This window comes from Chanodichthys erythropterus, chromosome 3 (assembly GCF_024489055.1).
Source record: "Chanodichthys erythropterus isolate Z2021 chromosome 3, ASM2448905v1, whole genome shotgun sequence".
Taxonomy (NCBI): Eukaryota; Metazoa; Chordata; class Actinopteri; order Cypriniformes; family Xenocyprididae; genus Chanodichthys; species Chanodichthys erythropterus.
In genome coordinates, this window is record NC_090223.1 from 21,730,492 (window position 1) to 21,747,493 (window position 17,002).

Genomic DNA, 17,002 nt, shown 5'->3' on the forward strand with positions numbered 1-17,002 from the left:
TTCGATTTCGCCATCTCCCGCCGGACCTTCAGTGCCGCCTGGGCTCGCTGGCGTTGCGGCCTCGCCTGAAGCTCTGGACCTGCCATGGCAGCCCGCTGCACCTGACCCTCCATGACCCTCCTTGTTCCCTGGACTCCATTTCCCAGCATCCTCCTGTTTCCACACCTGCACTCACTTCCCTCGTCATCTCCCCATCATCACAGATTATCTTCACCTGGACCTGATCATCTGCACTCCCTATTTATATGGACTCACTCCCTTCACTCCTTGTCCGTTCTCTGTTGTTATACTGTTGTGTTATGTTTGCGTTTATTGTTCCCTGCCTTTGGTTTATTAAAGTGTTGGATGTTATTGTGGAAATCCGTATCTGCCTCATCTCTACACCAGCAGCCGTAACAGAAAGATGAATCCAAACGTATATGTAAAGGATGGAGCAGGACAACGGAGTTGGAGATCAATGTGCAGGCTTTATGAATATGAGCCTAGTTGTAGAGGCAGAGGACAAACACCAGCAAACAGATACAAGAGGGCAAGGCAAAAGAGTAACCCAAAACACAGGCTATGGTCAAGACAGGCATCAAACGATCATCAAAAAAGAAACAGTCCAGAGTCAAAAACACAGGCTAGGCAAGACAGGGAACAAGGAACACGGAGACTAGGTCGAAAACAAGGCTAAACAACACTCAGCAACTTGTGTCTGAGGGAGTGCAGCTTATAAAGGGTTCCTAATGGGAAACAGGTGTAAGTGTGATCAGTGCCTAGCTGGGGAATTGTGGGAAATGTAGTCCAGAGTGAAGTGACTGCGTGTGTGCAATGAAAAAGTCTTAAATGGTGAAGGAAGGAATGGAAGGAAGTGGGTGGAAACATGACAGCATATGAAAGATATGACTGCACACTCACTTGCAAAAAGTTTGTCAAGGTTTAATTTCGCTCGTAGTAAAGAGAGCATAAATAGACAATCATTAACAGGTGCATACAATTAATCCCAATTAAATATACAATCAATAAATTAATCATTCTAAAAAGTCAAAATAAAACATGACAAGAATAAATACACAACAACATCAGCCAACATTTGTCAATAGAAACATCACCAATATCAAAAGTAAAAAACATCTATAGAAAACAGCTTAGATCAACATTCAGACCGTAAGGAGCAAGAGTTCTTAATTTATGTATCCAGTAAGCTTCACGTTTGAGTAAAATACGATCAAGATCCCCACCTCTCCTCGGTAAAGGTACTCTCTCGATAACGTAGAGAGGCAATGGGATGGTTAGACTCAACAAAATGTGCAGCCAATGGATAGGTCATGTTTCTACAACGAATTGTGCTACGATGTTCAGCAATGCGCGTTTTCAGCAATGTTGATGTTTCATTTTATTTTTATTTTTTTATCTTAATTCATATCCTAATTTTCCTTAAATGTTTTACTTTACAGGTATTTCCAGGATTATTATTGTGAAACAATATATAAACAATATACCATTAGCTAGCAACCACACACGCATGAACTATTGTAATATCATTGCATCAGCAGCTACACAGTTATTGCCTTTAAATAAATCATCATTTAGCATAACATTGATGTTTTCTGGCTATTCCTGGACTGAAGCAAAGGATCTAATCTTCAGCACAATGGTGACCCACAAAACAGATGACAGAACATTACCCAACAAAACATTAAACACTAACAGATCTCTAGATCTTTTAGAGAATGTTATCTTTTAGGGGCGTATTCTGGTAACAAAAATAAAACTAGCTACTGAAAACATTACAAGAATATAACAATAAAAGAATAATACTATTTCTTGCTGGGGTGGCCTCACATTGTGGCCATAGTATGAGCATACAGTGAGTGCGCTGTCAGGTTCCACTTTCAGATCATTGTGACACAAATTGTTGACAGGGATCTCTAATTAAACACAGCTGCCCCCATTTCATGCAATCCTGAAGACTGTGGTTAGATTTATTAGCTGTGTTTGATTAGGAATGAAGCCAAACCCTGCAGGACTGTTATTCTCTAGGACTGGAAGTACCCACCCCTGATTTAGACACACGCAGACATCAAGAATCAGTGTATGAGTCTCAACAATGGTGACAAAATTTTAAGATAAACAGATTGACTCTGTACATCACAAAAAAAAAAAAAAAAAAAAAAAAAACGTTTTGTTGATTGTCACCATTGTTGAGGTTCATACACTGATTCTTGATGTTTGTGTGAGCCTAAAAGACAAGCTCAAAACACTTTCTATAATTAATAATAAACAAAAACAGAACATCACAAGACTGCTGTGAATAAAGGCAAAATCAACAGCTCATATACTCAGAGTTTACTGTAGACTCTGGATGGGATCAGTGAGTCAGTCCAATATTAGATGATTGCATCATCCCCAACTTTATCTTATCAGAAGTTCTCTTGCAATTTTTGCGATAACAAATGTGTTTTACACACACACTTACAGCAGCCGCAGAGAAACTGGTTTAAAAAGTCAAAGGTCAAGAGCCCAATTGAAGCAAACACTGACCTCCATAATGGTCACTTCAAACTTTATTATTAAAAAAAAAACAAAAAAAAAACGTTAAGATCTAAAACTTTGTTAAACGAAAATAAGTTTTGTATGAAAAAATAAAGTCAAACTGGATTGTAATAAGTGAAGATGTTGAGATCTGAAGAGATCTGTTAGTGTTTAATGTTCTGTTGCTGTCAGTCATTATTTACATACAGAGGTTTTTGTTTGGCACCCTGTCATTTGACTTTTTTATATAGTAAAGGTGTTTGATCACAATAAATCAGGAAATACCGGTAAAATAACATTTTTTTTTCAGCTTATTTAAATAAGGTTGTATGTAATTTAAGAAAACAGAAAAATACTCTATGAAAATATTTCTGTATAAAAAAATGTGACTTACTGTAATTTCTCATAGTGCTTAAAATAACACCTGTATTTTTATTTTTTTTTAAATGTTTAATGTTCTTAGAACAATGTTTGTGTAACATCCGTTAAACATTTACAATGACAAGTAACTTAAACTGAACAAGGTCGTGTGTGCTGTTTTAAAAGAACATCCTTGGTATGTGGGAACTTTTTTTCTCCAGACATAAATCAGTAAAGAAATAGGTGATAGCACGGCACACAGTAAATCAGCTAAAGTTTGTTTTAGGATGTTTTATTCAGAAGGGATTTATTCATAATAAACATTTATTCTGGGAAACTATATGGGAAACTAGTGCTTATATTTTTCATTATACTGCAATATATGCATTGACCATGTATGACTATATATATATATTGATACATATAAAGACATATTTAGAAATTAAGAAGCATTACAAAAATAGCAATAGTATCCTTAATTGTGTACATAAATTGCACAAACATGTTCCTGTATGAATGTGAATATATGTACACATATATACACATTCACAGAAGAGTTTTCCATGACATCAGATTTCTAGTTCACAGCATGCTTTGCTTCTGACTGTTAAAGGAGAGTATATGTTCAAATTAAGTGTTCTTTCATGTGTTTTTCTCAATATTATTATAAAGGGAAACCTGTTAGTGTTTTATGTTCTATTATTTTGGAATTTAAAAGGGTTTCTGGTATATCTGCATTTTTGGCATTACCATGCCAAATGACTGGCCAAACACTATACAATACTTTATATAAAAAGTAATGCTTGCGCACTCTTCAGCACAGCGATAGTGTCTTTCCTTAATACTTTAGTACTTGCAGGTGTGCTTTTGCTATTGTTAACTAGCTAAATATGAAACATCTGTAATGTAAATCATTTTTTAAAGTTTGTTATATATGTGTTACAATCACGCCTTCCTGGACTCCAGTTTCCAGCATCCTCCTGTTCTCCACACCTGTCTGCACTTCCCTCATCAGTCTTCCCGCCATCTCCCCAGCACCTGTTTGTCCTCGTCAGCACTCCCTTTAAGTTGGACTCACTCCCTGCACTCCTTGGCCATTTCTCAATATGCGTACTTGTCTGTACTTGTGTTCTTGTGGACATGTGAAACGTCATCAGTCGCTGTCCAAGTACTGTTCCAATTCAAAGTTCGCATCTAGCCAAGTTCAGTTCAAATCCCCGGATGTGTTCTTGATCCGCCCCTTTTATCGAGGATGCATCGAGAGGTGACTTGTGCAGACTTGAGACAGCCAGGTATCCCAGAATGCATCTCGCACTAACCAGTAAGCGTCAATAATAAAGGAGAAAGCGCGCATAATTTAAACATATTACTGTTTTTATGTCATGATATGTAGTTTTAAGAGTTTTTCAGGGCGAGAATGTGCTGGTTTAAAGCTCAAATTTGTGGTTTATTGATAAAGATGGCGCCTTTCTGACAATTTGATCTGACGTTGTCGGAGTTGTGAGATCCAGGCGATCACCGGACGCTCAGCGCTCATGTGCCCAGCCGAGAGCAGCCTTACCTCGGCTAGTCCTTCTGACGTTTGCCGCTGGCTCCGTTTTGGCTGAGGGCAACGTGACGTTTCATAACTTTATATATGGCTATTTAACTTTTGTATCCTACTAAAGTGCTGATTTTGTACGCTTGACTGACTTGTTTGCTTTATTTCTTATTGTATATTCTTACCTTTTATAATGGCTATTATTGATCATTAAAACTTACATTTAACAAATAGAGACAGGGTTGTGTTTTATGTTATAGCCTATTTCATTTTATTACAGTGAAGATAATCAGAGTATGCACAAATAGTATTACATTTAATATTTTTGAAATATATACGAAAAGAGGCAGGGTTGTTTAATATTTCGTTTTGTTATAAATATATGCACATTGCAGATAATCAATCACTCGTTGCCCGAGACTATTAATATGTTTTTGTTTGTTTTTTAAATAAAACGAAAAGAGGCAGAGTGGTGTTTTATAACAAATTTCGTTCTATTGTTGGCTAAAACATACATAAAGAGATAACCGGAGAAGCCAGAGCGAGCTGAGTGACGTTATCAAGAATGCTGCTGTTCCATTTGCAGAATCACCGGACTTGTGTTCTCCCGTCCACGGGAGTTCGTTCTCCTGAGTCGAACTTGCCAAGTCCTAACTACCAAGGACGCGAGTCCAAAGTTTGCGAACTTGGTTTTGAGAAACAGCCCTTGTCTGTTATCTTGTATGCATATGTGTGTCAAGCTGTCATTCTGCTCCTTATCTGTAAAGGCTTCAGGCTTCAACGAGCCTGCTCCAGCCCTTGCCGAGCCCGCTGGTGGATTGTACCCGTGTGTGGGCAACATGTGGAGGAAACACATGTGGGTGGGACTCGAGACCCATTAAGGCTGTCCACAGCTCCTGATCCTGACCCACCATGGCCACCCTCAGCTCCAGACCTGCCATGGCCGCCCACTGTTCCTGACCTGCCATGGCTGCCCATGACCTCTGACCCGAGGTCCAGGACCCGCCCTGGAGACCTCCGCACCCGTCTGCACCCCCCGCACCTGCCTGTAGGTCTGCAGGGCGCCTACCCCCTCCCCAGTTGTTACATCTGAGGCGCGTGGATGGGCCTACCAGGGAGGGGGAGGTAATGTTACAATCACGCCTTCCTGGACTCCAGTTTCCAGCATCCTCTGGTTCTCTACACCTGTCTGCACTTCCCTCATCAGTCTTCCTGCCATCTCCCCGGATTCCCAGCACCTTTTTGTCCTCATCAGCACTCCCTTTAAGTTGGACTCACTCCCTGCACTCCTTGCCTGTTATCTTGTTTGCATATGTGTGTCAAGCTATCAGTCTGCTCCTTATCTGTAAATAAAGCCTGTATATATGTGTATATAAACTGCATGAGTAATATATGTTCAATATATTTATACACATGCAGTACCATATCTTATCACATGTGCATCTATATGTTGTAAAATGTATGACTGAATATACAGATACATACATTATGATATATAAGTATATTGGCACATCAATATATGAAAGTATCAATTCCTTACACATTTTTTTATTGTAATATATTTACACAATATATTATTTTGTATATTTTCTAATATACCATTAAATAATTTAATATATTTATGATTCATATATTAGGAAATATATTTTCTTTGCATAAATGTAGGACACATTATATAAACCGGTTCTATTGAAACAGTTAAACTCGGTTAACACACAGTTTAACACAAATTCAATGCACGTGGCTCTGTTATTATTTAATCTCTTCTGCAGTTGCCCCAGAAATTCAGGTCGGTGTTCAAAGTGCATTGCAGAAGATTAATTGATACAAACTCAAGAAAACGGCAATATTTGCAATTATAATTAGGGTTAGCTTACATGTTTTTTTTAATTAGCTTACCTGTGACAGTTATGTATTTTTTCCTCATTTGGCACTGATCACAGATGTTTTTGTTTTTGAGCAAAGGTTACCATGTTCTCTCTTATGGCCCCTCCTTTACTTAAAGAATACATAACAGCAAGACTGAAACGCACATCGAACCTAAACAAGTGACTGATCTGTGCATGTGAACAGTAGATCTCTCTGACTATGGCTTTAATAGATGTGTTACTCTCACTTGGCTCCAGCACAGGTTCAATACTTGCCCTGCTGCTGTTTTTGGTTATTGTTTTGTTCTCCATCAACTCCAGATCTCAGGATGAGGGAAAATATCCTCCAGGACCCAAACCACTGCCACTGCTGGGGAACCTACACATGCTCGACCTCAAGAAAACCTACTTGAGCCTGTGGGAGGTGAGCAAGAATGTTTAAATCCAATTATTTGACCCAATGTATTCTACATTTCCATTTAATTGTTTAGCAGATGCTTTTATCCAAAGTGACTTACAAATGATGAAAACAATAGAACCAAACGAACAATATGCAAGTTCTGTAACTAGTCTCAGTTTGTCTAGCACAGTACATGTTGAAAGTTTTTTTTTAATAAATAAAAAATAAGTAAGTGTTAGTATAAATGGGTCAAGTGTTGAAGAAAAAGATGTGTCTTTAACTGTTTCTTGAAAACGTCTAAAGACATCCCACCAGCAGGGAACAGTCAGTGTAAAGTTCAATGAAAATTATTTTATGCCTCTTAATTTAAGGAAGGCACCACAAAGCGCTGTTCACTTGCGGAACACAAGCATCTGGAGGGCACATAGGTCTGAAGTAGTGAGTTTATGTATAGGGATGCAGAGCCAGTGGTTGTTCTGTAGGGAAACATCAATGTCTTAAATTTTATGCGAGCAGGCAATTGGCAACCAGTGCAAATTGATGAAGAGAGGTGTAATGTGCACTCTCTTCAGCTCATTAAAGACCACTCTTGCAAATCTCAGCAGATCTCAGCAGCACCATTGGACTAGTTGACAGACCAAAGTGTCCTGATGGACGCAGCTTGAGTTCTTTCGAAAGGGAACAGAGGTTTAGATCAGTGGTTCCAAACCTGTCCCGGAGGACCCCCAGCACTGCACATTTTGGATGTCTTTCTCGTGTAACACACCTGATTCAACTCATTAGTAGAGACTGCAAGACCTGAAGTAGGTGTGTTAGATAAAGGCGACATACAAAATGTGCAGTGCTGGGGGTCCTTCAGGTTTAGGAACCACTTCAGGACATGTTTGGGAACCACTGGTTTAGATGTTGATGATTTATTTTAAAATAGTAGTTTGGTTTGCCACCATTATGGTGATCAGTGCTTGCTTTAGTTGGGCAGTTTGACTTGATTTTGTGACATTAGTTGTTCTCTGGCTCAGATTGTTTGATATGTAGCAAGACTGTATTGGTAGTGAAAAGTTCAAATCTGTTAATGAATAGTAACCTGCTTTGGCCAGAGATGAGACTTGTGAATCAGCTTCCTGTAAACAAACTATGTGTTTTGATAAACATGCTGTTAAAGACCACAAACTGACATTCAAAAAGAACCAAGAGCCCAACTTAAGAAAACACTGGTCACCATAATGGTGACATAAAACAGAACAATTATTTTCAATAAAACAGCATCATGTAGAAAGAACAATTGAAGATAGTGGTTCTTCATCCAGCAAGTAATGTTTGTCAGGCAGGCTGAGACGTGAGCAGCTACTGTCGGGTCATCTGGCTGGAATGAGAGGTAGAGTTGTGTCATCAACATATCAGTGATAGGAAAAACCATGTTTCTGAATGACAGATCCTAGTGATGACATGTAGAAGGAAAAGAGAAGTGGTCCAAGCATTGAGCCCTGAGGCACTCCAGTAGCTAAATGTTTTAATGTTATGCCAGTAAACAGACATACTCTATGAAATATAATTAGTCAACCTTATTTAAAAAAGCATGCAAACTGATTGCTTTAAAACCTAGGTGAAATAGCAATAGTGTGTTGTACTGACAAATGTTTAGTTAGTGTAGTTCACATACTGTACATGAGAGTTCAATAACTGCTGTAAATGCTGTATTATTCATGCCAGGCCATTAGTTGGCAATGTCACTTTGTAAAGAAACACTACACAACTTTAGACTGAGCATGTAATACACATGCACATGCATTTTTGTAGTTTACATGGAGCTGATAACGGAATCATTTAAAAAAAAAACTGCACTTAAACTCGTTTTCAAAACTTTTCATTTCTGGCTCCAAAAACACCATTGTCATGTAAATGAACAGCCAAAATGCATAACATTTTTTTCCATTTTTAGTTGAAAATTGTATTCTTAAATCTATAGATTTAGATAAAGTTTATGAATGGTTCTAAGATTAGATAGATAGACAGACAGACAGACTGATTGATTGATTGATTGATTGATTGATTGACTGATTGACTGATTGATTGATTTATTGATTGATTGATTGATTGATTGATTGATTGATTGATTTGGCTTTTCCTCAGCCTCATCTTTTCTGTCTTGCAGTTGTCAAAGGAATATGGTTCAGTTTACACAATGCACTTTGGCCCCAAAAAAGTGGTAATATTATCCGGATACAAGACCATCAAACATGCACTTGTGAACCTTTCAGAGGAGTTTGGAGACAGAGATATCACACCGATATTCCATGATTTCAACCAGGGATATGGTAAAAAGGCTTCACATCTTCAGATGATCATTTAATAAGCTGTGGTTGCCAGTAATGTTAATACTGTTAATACTACCATGAAAGTTAAATGAAAGTGAACTAATCAATGAATAAATTTTTGAGTCAGAATTTTTCTTAACATGAAATTAAACTGCAAACATTGCTCAAAATAATAACAAACATGACTTTAACTCAAATCTTATGTCCGCTAGTATGGACTGTAGACACACAGAGTCAGGAGAGGGTCAACACAGCTGCTCATTTCCGATGTTATTATATCAGGCTAACTTCAATATTTAGGACATTTAAAACTATTTTTATAACTCACTTTTAGATACCAGCCAGTGTTTGAACTTCCTTGCCATCCAATAGCAATTCTGCATGAGGCAGAAATATATTTATATGCAATGCTAAAGGCTACTTACTTATGCTAACCATTGCGATGATAAACATATGAAGACTTCAGATGCAAAGTGCCATCTGAAATTTTCTTCTAAAATGCACATTTTTATCAAGCTCGTATGTTTAGGTTCAGTAATTTCACTATTAATGGTAATTAATAGGTCATTTTCACTGCAGATAGTACATAAACGTTTCAAGGGGACCCCGACAAGTGACAAACCTGCTAATAATAATAAAAAATAGTAACAACACATCATCCAATTGACCCTTCGGAAAGACCCGTCCCCCTTAGTTACTGTTGCTTTGTCCGACAAGCCGTGGTGCTGTCACACCACACACATCTCAGAGCAAAGAGGACACTGACAACACGTCGATAGACAAGACAGAGCAGGTTACTTATGATATTAAACAAAGTCCCAGCTTTCAAATTGTGTACATTTTTAAGAAATTTCAAACAATAAAAAACATTTTGTGTCATTACAGATTGCTGTACCACCTCAGCTCAAGCGACTCGTGAACCGACAATCTCTTCCAACTAGTTAATTCATAACATCAAAGAAACATGAATGAACATGAGAAAGAATGTTGTTTCAAAGATGGAAAGACGTAAATACACACCATTTCTGAAGTTCAAGTCCACCGAAGTTAATCTTCTAACTCCTGACTGCTTTGTCAGACAAAATGGCAGATTTGGCATTATGATTGGTTAGATCGCTTGTCAGTCAAACTCCTCGCAAAAGGTCAATTAAAAGCCCAACTATAACAAACATCATAATGGTGATTTCTTACAAAAGATTTAATGTGGTCTTTTATCTTCAGTTGATTTCATCTAAGGCTATGGCTGAAAGTCAGTTGTAATTATTGTGTTTCTGCTCATCTCTTTCTGTTCTTGTTGTTTCTCTTTCGTTCATTGATTCTACTTGGTGTTCTGAATTGGCTGAATCTTTACTTTGCCAAGTGGACTATATTAGTAAACTAATGTAGAGAGAATAGTAAATGTGGGTATTGGGTATAATTTGGGACACGGCCTCAGAGTGTTGACTTTGAGAGCTGTTAATTCACAGTATATTGCTGTAAGCTACTTTCTTGAAAACAATTACTACTATAATTGTTTTCTACTATATTTTACTATTTTAATGGAAAATAGTATGTTACTGTCAAAATTTGGCTGTTTAATAAATTTTTTTTACAGTGTATATTGGTGCAAATAAAACAAATGTAAAAAAGAAATCATTCGCTTGTATTATAGATAGAAATTTGAGGTACTCTTTGTTTGGACTAATAAATTATTCCTCTCTAGGGATTTTGTTTTCTAATGGTGAAAACTGGAGAGAAATGAGGCGCTTTGCTCTCTCGAACCTGCGAGACTTCGGAATGGGCAAGAAAAGAAGTGAAGAGATTATTATTGAAGAATCGCAATTTTTAAAAGAGGAATTTGAGAAGTTTGAAGGTAAGATGGTAAATAACAAGGAAAAGATGATGATGTGACTTAAACTGATTTTAGTATTAATATCTTGTTCACCCATGTGCAGGAAAACCATTTGATACAACTATGCCAATAGCCATGGCTGTTTCAAATGTCATCTCTGCCATTGTGTACAACACGAGATTTGAGTACAGCGACACTAGGTTACATCACATGGTCAGACGACCGTACGAAAACATGATTATGACTGGATCAACTTCAATTCAGGTACCAAAACATTTCTCTACCAATAATTCATATTCGGATTCTCATTTTTAATTGTTCAAAAAATACAGTAGAGATGTATTGTTTATAATTCATAATTTTGGAGTATTTGTCATGGTGTATGTACAGTAATGGTATATTAAGATTCGTTGCAATTCTGCTTCTTTGTAGCTCTACAACATGTTTCCTTGGCTTCGTCCTTTTGTGTCGAATCAGAAACTTATTATGAATAATGTCAGAGAAGCGGTCAAACAAAGCAAGGAACTATTAAATGGTCTGAAGAAGACTCTGAACCCTCAGGAGCCCCGAGGAATCGGTGATTCTTTCCTCATACGACAACAGAAGGACGAGGTACTGTTTATAAGTTTAAATCATATAATTACACAATTAAATTTTTAATGTTCTGAAATCAAATTTTTTTGACTCTCACCATCATGACTTCTGCAGGAATCTGGAAAAACAGACTCTTTGTACAATTCAATGAATTTATATTGTACAATCAACAATCTGTTTGCTGCTGGTACTGACACTACGGCCACAACGCTACGCTGGGGTCTTCTGCTAATGGCCAAATACCCTGAAATACAAGGTATAGTTGCAAATGACCGTCTCAATGCTTGCATTTAAACACTCAGAAATGGTGCAGAAAAAAATCTCACTCAGAAATTGCTAGAAAAATACAGTAATAGTTACAAAGAGATGGCAAGTTACACTTTGAAAAATCTTTTTTTCACAGAGAGAAAAAAGAGTTCTTTATCATAGTCAAGTTCATAACAGGAGAACAAATGCATTATCTAAAAAAATGAAAATTTTGTAAAAAAATCTACAAGTAGGCAAAGCTAATTATTAACCATGCAAAGTGCCAGCCAGAATAAACAATGTAATAGTACTGTTATATAATCTTATAATGTGATCTAACCTCCTGTAAATGTTACTAAGCCGAGGTCCAAGGTGAGATTGACCGAGTGATTGGTGGACGTCAGCCAGTGGTGGAGGACAGGAAGAACTTGCCTTACACAGACGCTGTGATTCATGAAACACAGAGACTGGCTAACATAATACCCATTACTCCCCCCCATAAGACCAGCTGTGATGTTCACCTGAACGGATACCTCATCAAGAAGGTCTGGCTCCAATAAGAACATGCAATGTTCTTGATGTGTTTTTGAACCATTTATCACTGATCATTTGTGTTTTTTTATGCAGGGTACCAGTGTCTTCCCGCTACTGGTATCTGTATTGAGGGATGAAAATGAGTGGGAAACTCCTGACAGCTTTAACCCAAGACACTTCCTAAATAAGCAGGGCCAGTTTGTAAAAAAGGATGCCTTCTTGCCCTTCTCTGCAGGTGCAGTGGACTTCAAATTCACTAATTATATTATGCCATCATAGGTGATTTTTGTTAATTGTTTACTTATTGTTTTTCTCAGGACGTAGGGTTTGCCTTGGAGAAAGTTTGGCCAGGATGGAGCTCTTTCTATTTTTCACCTTCCTCCTCCAACATTTCTGTTTCACTCCTCCTCCTGGAGTTTCTGAAGATGATCTGGATCTCGCACCAGCGGTGGGCTTCACCCTGAACCCGGCCCCACACAAACTGTGTGCAGTGAAACGGGTGTAACATTATATGTGCCGTTAAATTTTGTTGTATTGATTGTTTTTTGTGTTTTGCTTATATGTTGCATTTATAAATTTAGCTTTCCATTGGAAACACAACCTATGTTTAATCATGTTTTAGATAAATAACTCCTTTTAATTTAAGAGTATACACAGCAAAATCACCACGCTGTAAAAAATTGCGGTATAAAAACAGTAACATACTATGTTAACAGTAACATACTGTTTTCCATTAAAACAGAAATTTACCATAGAAAACAATGCATTCTTGGTAATATTGGTCATTTTTGAGAAAGTAGCCTTCGGGAATATGTGAATTAATGACACTCAAAGTCAGTGATCAGTGTTTGCTTTAGTTGGACTCTTAGAACTCTTAGTTTTTTTTAGATTTTGTAACTTTAGGTTTGTAGATTTGTTAGGGCATTTTTTGCAGGAAAAAGTCAAAAGGATGTTGATGAGATTGTCATCTTGTCTTTATGCCTTTTTGTTCATTTTATATTTGTTGGTTACAGTATCTCTGTGATTCTACAGCATGAGATCCAGCAATGTTTTGGTAACCGTTATTTTGAAGAATTTTTAAAAACATCTACTGCATAAAACTTTTTGTGGTACTGCATTATTTATCAAGAATCAGCATACAAATCTCAACAATGCTGACAATCAAAAATGAGTTGAAATGAATTGAAAATGAAAAGTTAACTTGAGTTTTAATGTAGTAAATGTTTCAAGAGAATGCTATCCTGTCTTTTAGGAAAACATTCTGGGAACAAAAATAAATCTTGCTGCTGAAAACATTTACTAGAGCAAAAAAAAAAAAAAAAAAAAAAAAAAAAGCTATGAAGGCACTTAAGTTATTTATCTAAAAAGAAATAAACACTGAATGTGTTTCCAGTGGATCACAAAAAAATTGTCCTGTAAATTAACAGAACAAATATAATTGCCAATATTTCATTGTTTATTGCACAGTTCTTTACCTTAATTTACAGTATGTTACTGTTGAAATAAATGCAATTAAAAAAATGTTCAGCGATAACAATTTTAGAACATTATCCTTTAACATTCTTTTCAAGTTTTTAGCAGGAAGTTTCCCAGCAGACACTCAATGTGGACAACTGTTAAAGGAGAATTAACGGAGGTTTAGATGTTGATGTTTTATTTAAAATGTTTCATTTGAAGTCACCATTATGGCAGTCGGTGTTATCTTTAGTTGGAATCTTGACCCTTGACTTTTTAACATTTAGCTTCTGTAACTGTGTGTTTATAAGACACGTTCATTATGATAAATATGTGATCAAGAACTTTAGCTAGTTATTAGTTATTTTACTAGTCATCATCTAGTGGCCTGATCTCATCCAGTGTCTAAACTTTGATCATATGGGTGATGTGTTAATAATTTTATGTTTTTGATTATTTTGATTTGTAATTCTTCAGCAGTGTTTTAATCAGATAATATAAAATGATTTTGTATATTAAATATTTTGAATACCTGTATACTCACTTCAAGACATCAAGAATCAGTGTATAAATCAATGATGACATGCTTCATGCTGCAGTGTATTCTGGGAGCCATGGATGAGTTTTATATGATACACCTTGGAGCTCTCATAAGATCATCTCTTATTTGAGTTTGATGATCTTCAGACAATACCAGTCAAAATTGTACCCATGTAACACAATAAATAAACAATGGTGTGGAATTCATACAAAAAGTGAAGTCCTATGTTTGCAATGCTTTGTTGTACTAAACAAAATACAGTGATTGCAGTGGTTACAGCATCACCTACTGGTCACTGATGGAAATGTATTTTGTCTTTTTTATACCATAGCTTTAAGTAATGATTCATCCCTCTGTACATATTCTTAGGTAAACTCAGTTTTTCACTTTTACTTTGAAGATTCATCAAAGTTTGCCCAATCTTCATCAAAATTAGTTCAGATCATTGGTGTGTTTGGCCTCATAACTGCTGCTTGCAGCTATATTTACAATTCAGATGTGTCCAAATAGTATCAGTAATACTGTCTATCTACTGACTTATTTATCGTCACCCTTAAAAGACTGAATTGATGGATGTGTTTGTGTATCCTGCTGGAATCTGGAGTAAAAAATTCACATTTCAGTGATCAGAATCTGCTCATCACAATGTCTCTCTTGTTTTCTGCCGGTACTGACACAACGGTCACGACTCTGTGCTGAGTTCTTCATGAATGGAATGAATATTATCCATGAATCTCCCTCATATGACCAGCTGTGACGTTCTCTTCCATGAATACTTTTTCAAGAAGGTTGGTTGTGCTTGTTATATGTTATATTTTGTTGTTTTTATAAGCTGTTCTCCAATTACTCTGATCTGTCTATCAGTATAGAAGTTATAACTGCTAATATGCTAATGGTTTGTTCTCTATTTGAGGGACCCAGCTAACAGGGAACAGTCTCATAACTTTTGCAAAGTTCTGGCAAGGTTCTCTCAAATTTATGAACAAACGTTCTTCCAGTAACATTCATAGAACATTTGTTCAATGTTATCTGGTCTTTAATAATGGTCTCAAAAGGCTGTCACAAAAGCATTATTTTATTGCTTGTAGAAGGTTCTTAAAAAGACCTTATAATGTTGAGAGAAAACATTCTTAGAGTAAAATTCTTGAAACATCTTTTAAACATTTAGAATGACAAATAACTTCAATTGAATAATGTTGTGTGTTCTGTTTTAAAAGAACATCCTTGAAACATGGAAAAATGTTGTAGCCTCTCCCATATAGTTATTGTTCTTTATAAACCCTATAACACATTTGAGGTTCCCTGTGAAAAATAACCGGCCTTCAAAAAAAAACAAAAAAAACAGTAACACTTTAGAATGCTGAATTCTTCATTAATGATTATCTACACAGGAACAAATGAGCTAATCAGTAACTACTGTTTTTTCATTCCTCCAAGAGAACTACTATATACAGGTTCATAATTAACACGAATGATGCATAATGTATAATTAATTCTAAAGTAAAGGTCATGGTAACACACTAGTAATGAATTATTACCAAATCCTTCATTAGGAATTACTTATTATTTGGATCAGTATTCTAAAGCGAAAAACATGATAACTCTCTAGTAACCGCTGAAGTCATTTTAAACTTTTGGGGTTACAACACTCCAGATATGGCCAGATATGGTCCTTTGGTCCACAAAAGTCAAGCTGGCATATGTTATGGAGTTTACAGTACCATGGGATGATGGAGTGGAGAAAGCATTTGAGAGAAAATTGTTGAAGTACTCTAAACTGTTTTTTTCCAGTGGAAGTGGGATATAGGGTTTTTGTCACCACATCCCCAACTGATCTACTAAGGTATATGGGGATAGGGGTTGCTTTCTACAACAAGCAATAATGTTCTTGTCGAATGCAGCTGAAAGTAGCAGCAATTGGCTATGGATTAAAAGGAAGGACATCAACTTGGTGGCAAGTTGAAGATAGAGGATATGGAGTTGAGTGGGGTGTACCTGGGATGCCAGGTGTCACCACTGAGCCTTCTGGAGACGTTGTGGGTTAATCAACAAAATGTCCATGAAGGAGGGTGCCCACCTGATGACACAAATTATTTCCCTCCCCTCCAAGTGTACCACTTAAATTTCACTGCTGACATAAGGAATGACAATTTTCCACAGGGATTGAGACATCGAGTCCAATTAGCTATACATAAGATGAGCTAAACATTTTAGATGATGTAGATACATCATGTCTATAGATCTCATAAAACATGCTAAATACATTTCTGAAAACACAGTTTGAACATTTCCTTTGTATTATTGGTTATATTTTCTGATACCAAAAGGAAGGGGGTTCTCTTTTTTATTTTGTGTAAACTGAACATGAATAGGTCTACTCCAAACATGTTGCTAACAAAGATATTGTCAACATCACTTAGATGTTCAAGTTTCTTATCTCACACACACACACACTCAGAGAGAGAGAGAGAGAGAGAGCACAGCAAAATCCCAATAGTGTTAAAAACACTGAAGCAGTGTTGAAGTTAATTAGATAATTATGTGATTAAGTGATGATTGAGCATTAGTGATGAACACCTGCTGTTAACAAGCAGAATCACTGAAAAAGAGTAACAAGAACAGAAATAGAGAAGAGATGAGCAGAAAAACAAGAACTGTAAATGGATTCTAGCCCTTATTGCCAAGTTTTATTTGAAGTACTAGTACATCAAGAATCAGTATATGAATCTCAACAAAATATTCAGTCCAACAAATAAACTCTAAACATCACAAAACAAACTACTGAAGTCCCAACAAAACAA

General features: G+C 36.5%; 1 protein-coding gene across 1 annotated transcript; it reads left to right on the forward strand.

The window, feature by feature from the left end:
• The first annotated feature begins 6,405 nt into the window (after nucleotides 1–6,405).
• Nucleotides 6,406–14,395, forward strand: LOC137017271 (cytochrome P450 2K6-like). Its single transcript, XM_067381342.1, has 9 exons — nucleotides 6,406–6,709; nucleotides 8,838–9,000; nucleotides 10,703–10,852; nucleotides 10,935–11,095; nucleotides 11,264–11,443; nucleotides 11,540–11,681; nucleotides 12,032–12,216; nucleotides 12,299–12,440; nucleotides 12,523–14,395. Exons 1-9 carry the CDS (start codon nucleotides 6,506–6,508, stop codon nucleotides 12,708–12,710), a joined length of 1,515 nt encoding a protein of 504 aa, XP_067237443.1. The 5' UTR covers nucleotides 6,406–6,505; the 3' UTR covers nucleotides 12,711–14,395.
• The last annotated feature ends 2,607 nt before the right edge of the window (nucleotides 14,396–17,002 follow it).

Bases quoted from the DNA above. Each gene is read 5' to 3' on its own strand.
- LOC137017271 (XM_067381342.1), top strand. From the start codon at position 6,506: ATGGCTTTAATAGATGTGTTACTCTCACTTGGCTCCAGCACAGGTTCA. The intron at 10,853-10,934 runs GTAAGATGGTAA...ACCCATGTGCAG, and splicing joins GGAATTTGAGAAGTTTGAAG to GAAAACCATTTGATACAACT. The intron at 11,444-11,539 runs GTACTGTTTATA...TGACTTCTGCAG, and splicing joins TACGACAACAGAAGGACGAG to GAATCTGGAAAAACAGACTC.